This window comes from Xenia sp. Carnegie-2017, unplaced genomic scaffold (genome assembly GCF_021976095.1).
Source record: "Xenia sp. Carnegie-2017 unplaced genomic scaffold, XeniaSp_v1 HiC_scaffold_22, whole genome shotgun sequence".
In the NCBI taxonomy this organism is placed as follows: domain Eukaryota; kingdom Metazoa; phylum Cnidaria; class Anthozoa; order Malacalcyonacea; family Xeniidae; genus Xenia; species Xenia sp. Carnegie-2017.
Window position 1 is genome coordinate 9,217,020 of NW_025813485.1, and position 13,067 is coordinate 9,230,086.

At 36.9% G+C, this 13,067-nt stretch overlaps 1 protein-coding gene across 2 annotated transcripts in view; it reads right to left on the reverse strand.

Annotated features, from left to right (window-relative positions):
• The window catches only part of LOC124445887 (dual 3',5'-cyclic-AMP and -GMP phosphodiesterase 11-like), a 48,533-nt gene extending 36,237 nt beyond the window's left edge, over positions 1-12,296 (reverse strand). For both annotated transcript variants that reach the window (XM_046996670.1, XM_046996669.1), the window contains exons 1-5: positions 11,226-12,296; positions 8,267-8,356; positions 8,092-8,169; positions 5,573-5,662; positions 8-145 (exon numbers count right to left, since the gene is read on the reverse strand). In XM_046996670.1, coding sequence (XP_046852626.1) covers positions 8-145; positions 5,573-5,662; positions 8,092-8,169; positions 8,267-8,356; positions 11,226-11,876 — 1,047 coding nt within the window. In that variant the 5' untranslated portion in view covers positions 11,877-12,296. The remainder of the gene's footprint in view (positions 1-7; positions 146-5,572; positions 5,663-8,091; positions 8,170-8,266; positions 8,357-11,225) is intronic.
• Positions 12,297-13,067: the final 771 nt, after the last annotated feature.

A 13,067-nucleotide genomic window follows, 5' to 3' on the forward strand; every position in this document is an offset into this window, starting at 1 on the left:
GGTTTACCTTGGAATTTTGATTCACTAAAAACACAGAACAGCGTTCGGACTGTAACAATGACTGTGTTATCATCATAATTCTGCAGACGACATTTTCTAAAGAATGTTGTTCTTCAAAAATTGTTTTGGCAAGATCCAACAAAACCTAAACAATAAAATGGCACTAAAGTGATCGGTTGTATAACATGTGACATTAAAATATGTAAGTCAATCGTTTTTCATAATACCTGTCATTAGTGACACTCACGCGCGAAACGCGCCAGGAAATATTTTGATTAGTTCAAGGCTTCGTGTTAAAGCCAATTTCCATTACAGCACTTTGCCCGCGCGCGCAGAGCGTACACGTTAAAGCATGTGCTTAAATTAAGTCATTATTATTACATGGCAAGCGTTACTTCCGGCAAAATGACGTGCTTTGATTGGCTGAGACACATTTTTGCCGGTCTATTATTTTCCCGTAATCGACCACGTCCAAAAACGCGTATTTTTACTGTCAAATGTGAACAAACTTCGTAATTCAAACAGAAAAAAACGCAAAATAAACGAAACAAAAAACCATTTACGAATGTGATTCGAAGGAAAAACACTTGGAAAACAGTTTAACTATCCAGACGATACAATTTGAAACGATTTAGCTATTTTCTATGGACGATTCTTTATAGAAAAATAAAAGCCAACCCGTACAAAACAGCAAGGACGAGAAGGAAAGCAAACTTCGTTTCCGGTTAAATAATGCCATATAATAATCCTTTTAATAACCTCGCTTTCTCGGTCTTTACTGAGAAATATCAGACCTCAGTCTTTTTGCATAAACCTGTAGTTTTTGTAATTTTATGTTTAGCGTGTCACAAAGCCAGTTCCAAACCGAACAGAAATAGTGCATGATAAATTTGGATAGCAGTACTCATGGGAATAGACGCCATCATACGTTTTAATGCTCCTATGGCAGTGCATTCTTTTCAATAGTTTCCATGAGTATATTTTTCCAAGTAAGCAACATCTCATTTGGATCTTGAGAATGAGAGGTATTTTGTAATTCCTTTTGCCTCAAATCATTTAAAAAAGCTTCTCTATTGAAGTTTTTCATTGATCTAGTATTATTTGTTCTGGGGCTCTGACGAGTGTGATGTGCCTTACGTATTATATAGGCCATTGAATGGTCACTAATTTAAATTACACAAAGGGCCTCCTAGCACTGTTAGTTCAATTATGATTATACGAGCAAACGAAGGGAGAAATATTTGGGAAAACAAATGGTAAAGCTTGCCTTACCGTGCTCAACTCACGCTTTAACGTTTCCGGATACGGAAAAGAGATGACAAAAATGAATAAATAATAAGATCTGGCATATAAGTATGCCTGACTACCGGTCCCTATCGGCTCTTTTCAACACGTGCGAGAAAACGAAAGTATAAGGGTATAGGAAAAACCGCATCGGTGAAGGGTGGGCCCATATATTTCCCCTTCGTTTGCTCGTATAATCATAATTACACTAACAGGGACAGGAGGCCCTTTGTGTAATTTAAATTACACTTCGAAAACTTCGGTGGAAATATATGGGGAAAAAATGATAGATTTCAACGCAAACAAGTATAGAACAATACATAGTCTAAAGCTAACAAAACCCAAATATTAATTTTAATGGTTTCTACCTAGTAAGCGGTGTGATAACGTACCGGGAGTGTTAGGCACTCATACTTTATAATAATGTAATTGGGCTTCAGGATTTCAAAATCGTGTTTGCATACTTATTGTCAATTGTCGGCTTGTTATAGAACCGTTGCAAAGTAGAGGGGATGTCCAGTCTCCCATTTTGATGATGTCATTAATTTAGTGGTAGCTGTTTCCTAGCTGCCGTTGATATTGAGGCCGCTCTGGTGGAATGAGCCCTAAAAATGGTTGACTCGATGCCAGCTGATGTTACTGTGTCGCACAGCCACCTAGCAATTGTGCTTTTGGACACGGGTCTGTGTGAGCGTCGGGTAGAGAGAAATAACTTTTCACAGTTTGGTGAGGATATGAACTCCTTTGTGGCGATTAAATATGTTTCTAAGCATCTCAGAGGGCATAGCAAGTTGTCCTCTGTAAAACGCGGGAAAGCTATGGTGATGAGAGATCTGGGATTCCCTGTTTTCGGCGGTTTAGTTAGTGTAGATATGAAGACATCAGGTTGTATTTTTAGGAATCGAATATCGAGATCTGATAGGACTGAGGACCTCTCTGGTAATATTAAAGCTAACAGCATCAATAGTTTCTTAGTTAGAAGCTTTAGGTCTATCTTATCGTTCTCCCCTAATGAAGACAAATATGAAGTTGCTGTAGATACGTCCCATGTTGACGAATACCTACGTTTACAAGGTCATTTACAAAGTTCATTGGAGATGCCTTCATCAGTCGTATAACGGTAGGGCGTTGTCCCACTGGCTTGCCGCCGACCCATGCGTGTACTGAGGAATGGCCGAACGATAAACGTTGATGGTACGGTATTGTAAGTTTTTATCGAACTGGCCGATTAGGAAGCTTAAAATATCTCGGATATCTGCCGAAATCGGAACAATTTGTCTTGAAGAACACCAGCTACTCCATTTGGCCCAAGCGGAGTCATATGCCTTGTTTGTTGACTCTCGTGTGGAGGACACAGTAGTATGGTAGCTGTGTTCGAAAGGCCTTTTGTTGAGCAGCGCTGTTGGAAATGAGCCAAACGGCTAGCCGCAATCTTGGATACATTGAATGAGTAGCTCCCCGATTGGATGGGTCCTCCAGGAGGGTTCAGGAGGCAGGGAGACGAATAGGTAGGCTTATTGCCAGTTGTAGCAACTGCGGTCACCAGTGTTGGGCCTGCCAAATTGGTGTTACTAATAGTGAGGTTGCATTGTCGTCTTTCACCTTCAGTAGGGATCGTGAAATTAGATTGAAAGGAGGGAACGCATATCCCCTCATGGAGCTCCAATCTACAGTGAATGCATCTGTTGCGTAGGCATTGGGATCTGAACGCCAAGTTACATATCGGGTTAGTTGATTGGTCAACCGGGAGGCGAACAGATCGATCTCTCTATCCTTTAGAAAGGGTCTAATGAGTTGTGGTCTTATTCTCGAATCGCTGGAATCGCTGAAGATTTTTGACTCTCGGTCTGCATGAACATTTAGGGTTCCTGGGAGATATTCTGCTTTCAAATAAATGTTGTGTCGTAGACACCAATTCCATCGGTCTAGAGTCAGAGACAGCAGTTGTGGGGAGCGGGTTGCACCTTGGTTGTTAATACTTGACACGGTTGTGGTATTGTCTAGACGCAATTTCACCACAGTGTTCGACTCGTGTTTTAGGAACGATTGTATCGCGGGAAAGGCAGCCTTCAGTTTCAAAACATTAATGTGAAGGTTTTCCTCGTGTGACCAGCGTCCGTTGGTTGACGACTTGCCAAAAGCGGCCCCCCAGCCTGTCTTGGACGCGTCAGTCGTGATGATCATTTCAGTTGAAAGAGGGCGGATGGTACTTCCATTCACTTGGCGAATGTTTATTATCCACCATTGCAGCTTGCCCAGTGCCTGTTCGCTGAGGTGGACTGTTCCACGATAAACCCCATTATTCAACGTCACTAGTTCGATCTGGCACGATTGAAGGTGCCTGAAATGGAGGGAAGCCAGCCAAACTGCTGGACGACAAGACTCGAGAAAATCTAGCAGTTGCGATAGAGTATGTAGGGATACTGGTTTCTCCATTATTAAAGATTTGCAGAGAAGATAAAACTTCCCTAATTTCTCGAATGGCAGGTAATACTTCATGGTTACGGAATTGATTTTGAAACCTAGAAACTCTTTAACCTGGGTTAGTGTGAGAATTGAATTCTTGTAGTTCATAATGAAACCCAGATTATGAAGTAAGTCCATAACCACCAGAGTGTGTTGCCGTAAACGAGGTGGGTTTGAGGCCACCAACAGGATGTCGTCAAAATAAATTAGGAGTCTGATATTCTGAGTGCAAAAGAATGCTACAACCGGTTTAAGTAATTTCGTGAACACCCGAGGGGCTGTGTTCAGACAGAATGGTAAGGCTTTAAACTGGTAGCTCTAACCTTGCCAGTTGAACCTTTTGTGAGTCGGGGTGAACACTGACGGTCATGTAGGGGTCTTTGAGGTCCAACTTGACCATAAAGTCCTGTGGACTTAGAATTCTTTTCACACACTGTTGATTTTCCATTTAGAAGTGTTCGTTTTTTACGAACTTGTTCAACCGGCTAAGATATATAACAGGGCGAAAAGAGCCTCCCTTTTTGGTGATTAAAATCAACCAATAGCAAACAGTTACGCCACTTAAGCGAAAGCTTGCTGCTATAGTTATAAAAGCATCATCATTAGGTCACAGAATAATGATTTTACAGAAGGGTCACTCAGATGTACAACGTTTCCTCATGTCGGCCATTATTCCAGTGAGATGATTAGGATTTCTCACTTGTTTCCAACCATTAAAATTACATGACGGCAATATTCGAATGAATTCAAGTATATTTTGACTAAAGAAATGACTTCGGATCATTTTAAAGGTTTGGAAAATGTCAAAAACCCTAATCATCTGGCTGGAATAATGCGACACGACATGTGCGAGCACAAAAACATCAAAGGTTCCGACATGAATGACTCTTCTGTGTATTCTTATTCTGTGACCAGGTACCTTAGTGTTATTGTCACCCTTTCGTCTGGCGCGATGGCTTCTCGTCGTGTTTTCCAGCGTGTGATGGTTGGGGAAACTATACCAAGTAGCTCTTCAAATGTGCTTGGTGACAATTGAAACATTTGAAAAACAGCTCATGGTCGAATAACACTGCCTAATGTACTTAAGTGTGATGTACGCCTTTACTTTTTCAAACTAAATAGATTTGCCTTACCCAAAATCGTTTTCTGTATTTCCTTCTTTGTAATCGCTGTCTTCATAAAATCAGTATCAACTCTATTTAAAGCTGTCATCTTTGACTAGTTTTTAAATTAGTAGATTGTTTTTGAACGCGAGTAGGAATGCTCAAAAGTGTCCGCTCCACGCGCGGGGACAATACGACCGTAATGGAAATCGGCCTTTACTTATGCGTGATTTATGTAATCTTGCGACAGTACAGAAAAATGAAAATTTTAAACTCGGGCTTACCTTCGGTAGCCCGAGTAATGACCATGATCAAATGTTCACGAGTATAAAAAAACTTTGGACATGAAAAGCAATGCATTATTTTCTTATGTTCGAACATTTCAGCATCCTACACGCACAATATTGTCACATGAAGCACAATTCCGCGGCACACAAGTCAATAGGATGTTACTAAATAGTTGGAAGAAGACAAAGTAAAAAAATGGGTAAGTTGAATAAGTGAGTTGATTATCCTGAGAATCTGGGCAAAATCACGTGATGGAAGAAAATAAAGATCTACATGGATTATGACATATCTACGTAAGCAGAGCTCAAGTTTTAAGTTGTATATAGTATCGAAAATATTTGAGAGCATCGAACACATTTCTTAACTCAGAATCTTCTAGCTTGCATACCAACTAATGATCTTTAATTTAATGATCTTTTGAGCATGCTTACCTGATTTCGTTTAATTTCCTTTTGAGATGTTTCAAACAATTCCGCGTTATGAATAGCAATTCCACAGAACGTCAAAAAACGACTAAAAATCTAAAAAAGACACGGTTTCGCGTTTAATCACAAATATTAAGCGGTCAAAAATTTAATCTTTAATCAGCTTTGCCCAGGCGCGCAACCAGCAGTATTTGTACTTTATTTTAATCATAAATTGTTGGGATTCGGCTCAAAAAATTTGAAAATTTAGGCACCTGAAATACAATTTCTTACGATTAGGGGCGGATTATTAGTTGATTTTACAACTACAAAAATAGTTTTTGATCTATATTCTTGTGTGAATCTTAAATCTTAATATATTTTCTACAATCTTAATAACTTAAAACCAACAAATGTCTTTCCTCATAATGTAAAAAACTGATGTCAACTAAAATGCACATGGCAACACATTTAAAACAGACAAGGTAACACAATTGAGCACGCTCCTCACAATTTTGTACACAGATATGTACGTGAATAGAACGATACGTATACATAGCTATGGGCATTCCTTTAGCCCCGGTTTTGGTCAACTGATTTATGTCACACCATAAGCAAACTTGGTTATCAAACTATAAAAACTCAAATGTTTTATTTTATCGCAGATATGCAGATGGTATTTTTAGCACGTTCTACAATAGAAAGGTTGCGGTTTTATTTTTTGAGTACCTCAAACCTCAACACCCTATTATTAAATTTACTTCCGAACACAAATCCAGTAATCATATTTCATTTCTTGACGTTGTAATAACTAAATCTTCCAATGATTGTCATACTTCAGGCTTAAACCAAAAATAGAACGCTCAATAAACCTAGTGTAGGCTTATTTACTAATTTTCTTAGTTTCTCCCCCTAAACAACAAAATTGGCCTAATACGAACATTCGGTGACAGAACTTGCAAAACCAAAATTCACTTCGTGGTTTTCAAAACGATTTAAAACAACTGATTTTTACATTATAAAGGAACAGTTTTCCTCAAGAGTTTATCGAAAAGACATCAATACTTGTCAACAAAAAGATCCGTGTAAAACATCAGATATCACTTATGATCCATCATCAACTACCACTAAGATCATCACTCGTTACTTTCAACTCTCATATACAGACTATTTTTTCCAAAGGTATACAAAAGCAACTAACAACACTAAACAAACGATACTGCGTCTGTTTAGAAATAAAATTTTTCTTTCGACCATTCAAAATCAAAAATCATTCAGTTTTAAAGACTCGATCCCTTTTCATCTCAAAGCCGCGGCGTAATCTATCAATTTACGTGTGCGGCTTGTAATAGTCATTAGATTGGAGAAACAATCCGTCTTATGTCTACTAGGATTAGAGGACACTCCTTTACAGAAAAAACTCGCACATTTTCAAACACTTCCTATCTTCACATAACTACAAACTACATAGAGCGACACCTGTTTTGCAATTCTTGACCATAATAAATTCTCCTTCACTCTTAAAATTAAAGAAGCCTTGCATCTAATAAGCTCAAACTTGAACTTAATAAGCAGGTTCACCATGTTAACACATTTCTTAGTTCGTAAATATATTTTACATTCAATGTTCTGTCACTTCACGTATCATGTGCTTTTTATATGTTAATTACTTGTAAACAATTGTAACTCTACACTTATCTCTATTATCTGTAAATAACTAACCGAATTTCATATATAGTACACAACATTCATGTAACATAGCTCATTTGTTTGCACTGACGATGGCATAAGATTGCCGAAAATGTCTGCAAGAAAAAAGTTTCTTTTATACATTCAGTTTAGAATGGACTGACTGCATTCAAAGCCAACACGCATATATAACGCAAAACTGATGCACCTTTATAAGATAGTTCCTCTCGTAAAGAAATCAAAAGTCTTATGACTTGAGTAACGCAGACCTCGATCATGATGAAGAAAAAAGATCGAAACCATGCAATAAACTGACCAGACTTTTAAAACTTGCTTTTAAGACAAGATTATATTGATGAAAATACTATTTAGTGGATCTCGATGTGAAACTTAAACACACATGAATGCACACATGCTATTTTATACAATTTATAAAAATTTCACGATGCATACGCAACTACACAGTGATGTACTTAAATCCGCCCAAAGCTTTATACGTGTATAGCTATATAACAAAGTTGAAATGCTAAATATTGCAATTTTAACCTAGAAGTAAGAGTTGTTTCTGTGGAAACCTAACTTTTTGATGAAGAGCTAAAAAAACAGTTTTCAATCAGTTTTTCTTCCAATTTTTTCTTGTAAAATCAAAAATGTTTTCGTGTGAGTTCAATGAAAAACAGGCTTGAATAATTGGCGCTTCCCTTGACTTACATTTAAACACAGTTTGGGTGGTAGCTATATTTATTACGAGAAGCATTTCATGTAGCTATACAATGCAGTTAAACATATTCTATCTCAATAAAACACAACTTTGAATAAAACGCAAAACAGATGCCAAATCCTCTTAGTATGCTTACCTTTTCATCCTCAGGAGTAAATGAATGGTTTATATTTCCATGGCCATGTTTATTGATAACTTGTGACACCGCAATTACCTGAACATGTCACAATCAGAAATAAACAATCAGCAATAGAATAATAAAAAACGCAAGTTGGCATGCGCGGTAATAATAGTAAAAAATCTTACCATACCTCTCCAAAACTGTTCCTTATGGGCATACACAACATACTTCTTGTTTTATACCCTGTTTTTTGATCAATTTCTTGGTTGAATCTTTCATCCTTCACGTGTTAAAAAATAAAAAAAATTACAAAATTAACACCACGTATAAATCAATAATACTGAAAAAAGCTTCAACGACTCAAGCGCAGGATTACGTTTAAAAAAAACATTGTCTTTATGACTTCTGATTTGTCTTATAATAAGTTTTTGTAAAACGATATGGATAACAATAGAGTGCTTAATATCGATAAAGCCAGAGCAAAACAACAATATTGTATGATATCATAATATTGCTACGTACAAATGAACAAATGAACATTCGGCAAATCAGGTATCGCTGTAATAGTGTTCTCGTGACTTTTAATATCTGTGATGATATTAGTTTGTCACACACACTGCCGTATATAATTTACGATTGGCGCGTAATATTTTAAAATCATGCGCAGTATATTTGTATTTTTGACAGGAGAGTAGATGTGATCGTTTCTGGTGTGTTCTATTCATATCCCAAATTAAACGTGCAGTTTTTCAAGGCAAATGTTATAGGAGTGTACGCCATCAGAATGAGCTGTGAAATGATTAAGAACGCACCACTTGACCGCGCAAGAACGATCATTCTCTTTAGAGACGTATTTAGAGTTCTCCACAAAACAAAACCAAAATGATGAGATAAGCTTTGCTATTCATTGAACCTCAACAAAAATATAAAAAGTTCCTCTCTTTCGTGTGGTGAATATATATTTGTAACAAATATGTTGACCAAACATTCTGAGGCTTTTTTTATTCTCAATTTATCAATTTGCTTCCTTGGACTTTATTTTACAAAGAGTAAAAAATCACACCGGATATCCAATGACGTAACATGTCTGCAAGTTGTAGTAAATTTTCGATGATCATGAAAATTTACTTCTCTAAAAATCTACTTTTTATTCTCTCTTTGTATTCTTTCTAGCCTATTTGTTTCACAATTTGAACACGAAACTGAATGAGACTTTTTTTAGCAATAGTTGACAGACCGACATGTAAACATTCAGCAGAATTTCTGCTAGGTATTACACATTTGTATTGAATCAAATGTTAGGTCCAATCCACAGGGAGACAATTTTTGTCTATAGGAAATTTATTTGGCCCTTAAAATGGTTAAGTTTTTTCTTCGTATATACGTATACATTCCATCCAGAAGAAATCATCTGAAAACGCTCATTTTCTTAAAAGCATTTCCCACTGCATGATTAAATTCTTAAGACATTAACTTTTAGTCTTCATGAGGAGAGATCAACAGAAACAAACGGGGGACGATAAGTTGGGAGTTATACTTATGATTTTGTTTTCTTTTATTGCAATACCACACTAACTCTTAATCACTGAATCAATAAATAATATAAAGGCTATTACGTCTGGATATAACGTACATTAAAGTAATGTCGTTGTCGTTTGTCAGAAGTCATAATAAAAGGCAAAAAGGAAGAAACAAAAGGCGGTTGTGGGTTCGACCTGAGAGCACCTCCGTCTGGTGGGAAAATTTTACAGCTACAAAATTATCCTGCAAGAATTGAAAGGATTTTTTTTCGTGAGATGCAGGAAAATTGACCAAATTATGCGGGCTATTTCGACCATTCATTGATAACAAGAAACATATCACACTATGTTATTTCAAATATCATATGCAGAGCATGCAGAGCAATTACAAATCATTTACAACCAATCTATGTTAATATGCTATTTACTAAAGGTCCTAGAAAATGACATGATATGCCATTAAATAAAGGTCCTTGGTCAAGTATCGGTCCTTCAAAAATATCATCAATTTTGCAATGTTGCAGTGACAATGACATGTTGAATTAACATTGCTAATCTATACTAAATCTCTATTTTTTTCTCAGTGTTTAAAATCCCAAAGTATAGAGACGACAATATGTTTTTCAATCAAACCAACGAGGCCAATTGGTCTTTAACTATAATCTCAGACCTTTCTCTATTCCAAGATATAGTTTATGATAAAATATTATCTGTGAAAGAAGACAAAGGCAATGACCCTGACTATATCCAGGCCTTGCAATTGAAGAAATGCACAGTCACTATCAATCTATTCCTTTGTGATTTCTTTAACTAGAGTTGTCTTCAAGAAATCTACCATGATAGAGGAAACCTGCTACCATCTGTGCAATTCCCAAAATGAACCCCATTCAATGATGTCACAAATAACAAACCGATATCACCACGGCCGTTAGTCTCACAGGTATTTGAGCATTGTATCTTATCGATAGTAATCTCATGATTCACAATCAACATGAAGTTTACAAGCTACAACATGGGCTCCGCAGTGGCAAATCCACAACTTGAATTGGACAAAAAATAAGCAAAGTTCATCAAGTTTCTTATATTGATTGTCCAAGCAAGATGTAACTGATGTTTGCAATTTCCAGTAGAGTTTATTCCTGTATAAAACTTCAGCTATTTACTTTTAACTATTGTTTTATGCCACATCTAGTTTCCACATAGAGATCAATGATATGGATGGAAGAAAAGATAGAAGCCATTTGGCACCTGGTTAGTCTATCCACAAAAACCAACTTCACAAAACAGATTACTTTTTAAAGCTAAAATGGTCTCCTCTCATACCCACCATGCACCTAAAATACAACTCTTCTTACAGTTACAGTGTAAGCATTTGTGTTTAATATTGGGGTTAATTTTAAATATCCTGAAAGTTTTAGGTCATAAATGTTATGTTTACTCAAGCAAATTGCTTTCTTCTTAAAATTCAAGACATTTTTATTGTAAACAATGGATTAGTTTTTGAATACACATTGTATTACCTAATCAGTATTAATGTGTAGAGATGAAACGACTCTCAAAAACAATTTCTTTGAAACTGGAAACAATCTGGAGTGTATTAGATCCATAAGAAAATAATTAAAACCGTACCTCGTATGCATTAGCAATGTTAACAGTTTCCCCTTTCTCGGCAACATATCCTACAACACCTGAGCCCCAAGGTATTCGAATTTCTTCCACATTATCTAAATCTTCAACTTTAGATTCTGCATTTACATCAAAAACAGTAGATACAAGGCATTTGGGTCCGTCAGCAGACCCTTTCACTAAAAACATTGAACAACGGTCGCCATTAACAAGAATGCTAACGTTCTGTAAAATTTTGTGGCATAGACTTCGTAAATTCAGATCTTCAGCGATATCTTTTACAAGTTGCATCATCAATTCGGTTTCATCCAAGCGCTTCAGTTCATCTCGAGACTTTCTTTGTGAAGTTCTGCTTAGTTTCGAAGAATCCACATCTGGGCTGAGAAAGCTTGTCTGTCCATCAACAACATTCAATATTGGTTTTAGTTTACCCCTCATGCTTGTGTCCAAATCAGAAGCTGATATTTTCCGCACTGGAGTAGAGGTCCCAGAAGTCGGCGGAGTACTGGCATCTCTGGATTGTGTTCTAGGTAAAGTACGATGAAACAAATTCCGCGTTGCCTTTCGAGAGAAATACGAAAGCACAAATTCAGGATGATCATCGAGCCATTTCTCAATTTCCTCGACATTGCGTAAATCTTTGGCGCACGACATTTTGTAAACGTTTCCAGAAATTAAGAAATTATGTAACCTGCAAAGTTATTACCGATAAAAATAGTATATTTTTCGGAGGAATAATCATCTTAATTTAGATCAACGAAGCAAAGGCAAAGAAAGAAGCACGTGAAGGCGACTTCTAAATTTAGTGGATGCATATTGCATTGTAATCCATCACTACGACAAAATAACAATATTCCATTCGCAAAACTCAACAGCGCAATAAGAAGTAATACAACGCATCAACGCTTTAAATAAATAGTACTCATTTGCTCGATCGACAGTCATCATAACACATCACCATGTTCGTAGTTTCTATCATTTTATAAAACCCGTTTCCAATCCCTTACTCGGTTTAATATTCTAATGCTAAAGCGTGGACGATTTAAGTCGTTAAAACAGACGTCAAAACTCAAAAACTGAAAAGCGAAAACTTAGCTAACCCTTCTGTGTTAATATTGCTTTATAAGTTGCATAATATATAACATGAACAGACTGGGTCAGATGAAATGTTGAATAGTTGAAACACTGCGCAAATTGTCTAAAGGTGTGTGGTACAGTGGTAGGACCATCTACAGCAACACTAGAGAATGTTATGAGCGATGACTACAAACGTGCTAATGTACCATTTCATTGCTGATTGCCTGCTGTGTCTTTTGATACTTCTTGAATGCAAATCGCGCGATGGAATAACAAAAAATCTGACCTCGACCTCGATCTTCGCTCTCGGGTTTGTGCTGATCTGCTCTCAAGTTCCCCGAAGGTCCCTATGTTTGCATGTTACAAGCCTGTCAAAACATTGTCCAAACTCCATACACATTAAACATCTTTTATTTCGTACAGCTGTGTCTTTTGACACTTCTTGAATGCAAGTCGCTTTATGAAATAACAAAAAACCTTACCTGGACCTCGACCTTCGCTCTCGGGTTTGTCCTGATCTGCTCTCAAGTTCCCCCAAACTTCCCCTCGGTTTGCATATGGTCAAACTCCAAACACATTAAACATCTTTTATTTCTTACACAAGGTGGCGATGACTTTTTTCAACCCGCTTCAATTAAAATACAAACGAACGCGACGAGATCGATTGAACGAAAACTGTCCATACTTCCGAGCAAGTCATGATTTGTGTTTCTACAAAGTTATGAATGTACTATTTAATGTTTAATATTTCAATGATTTTGCACGCAA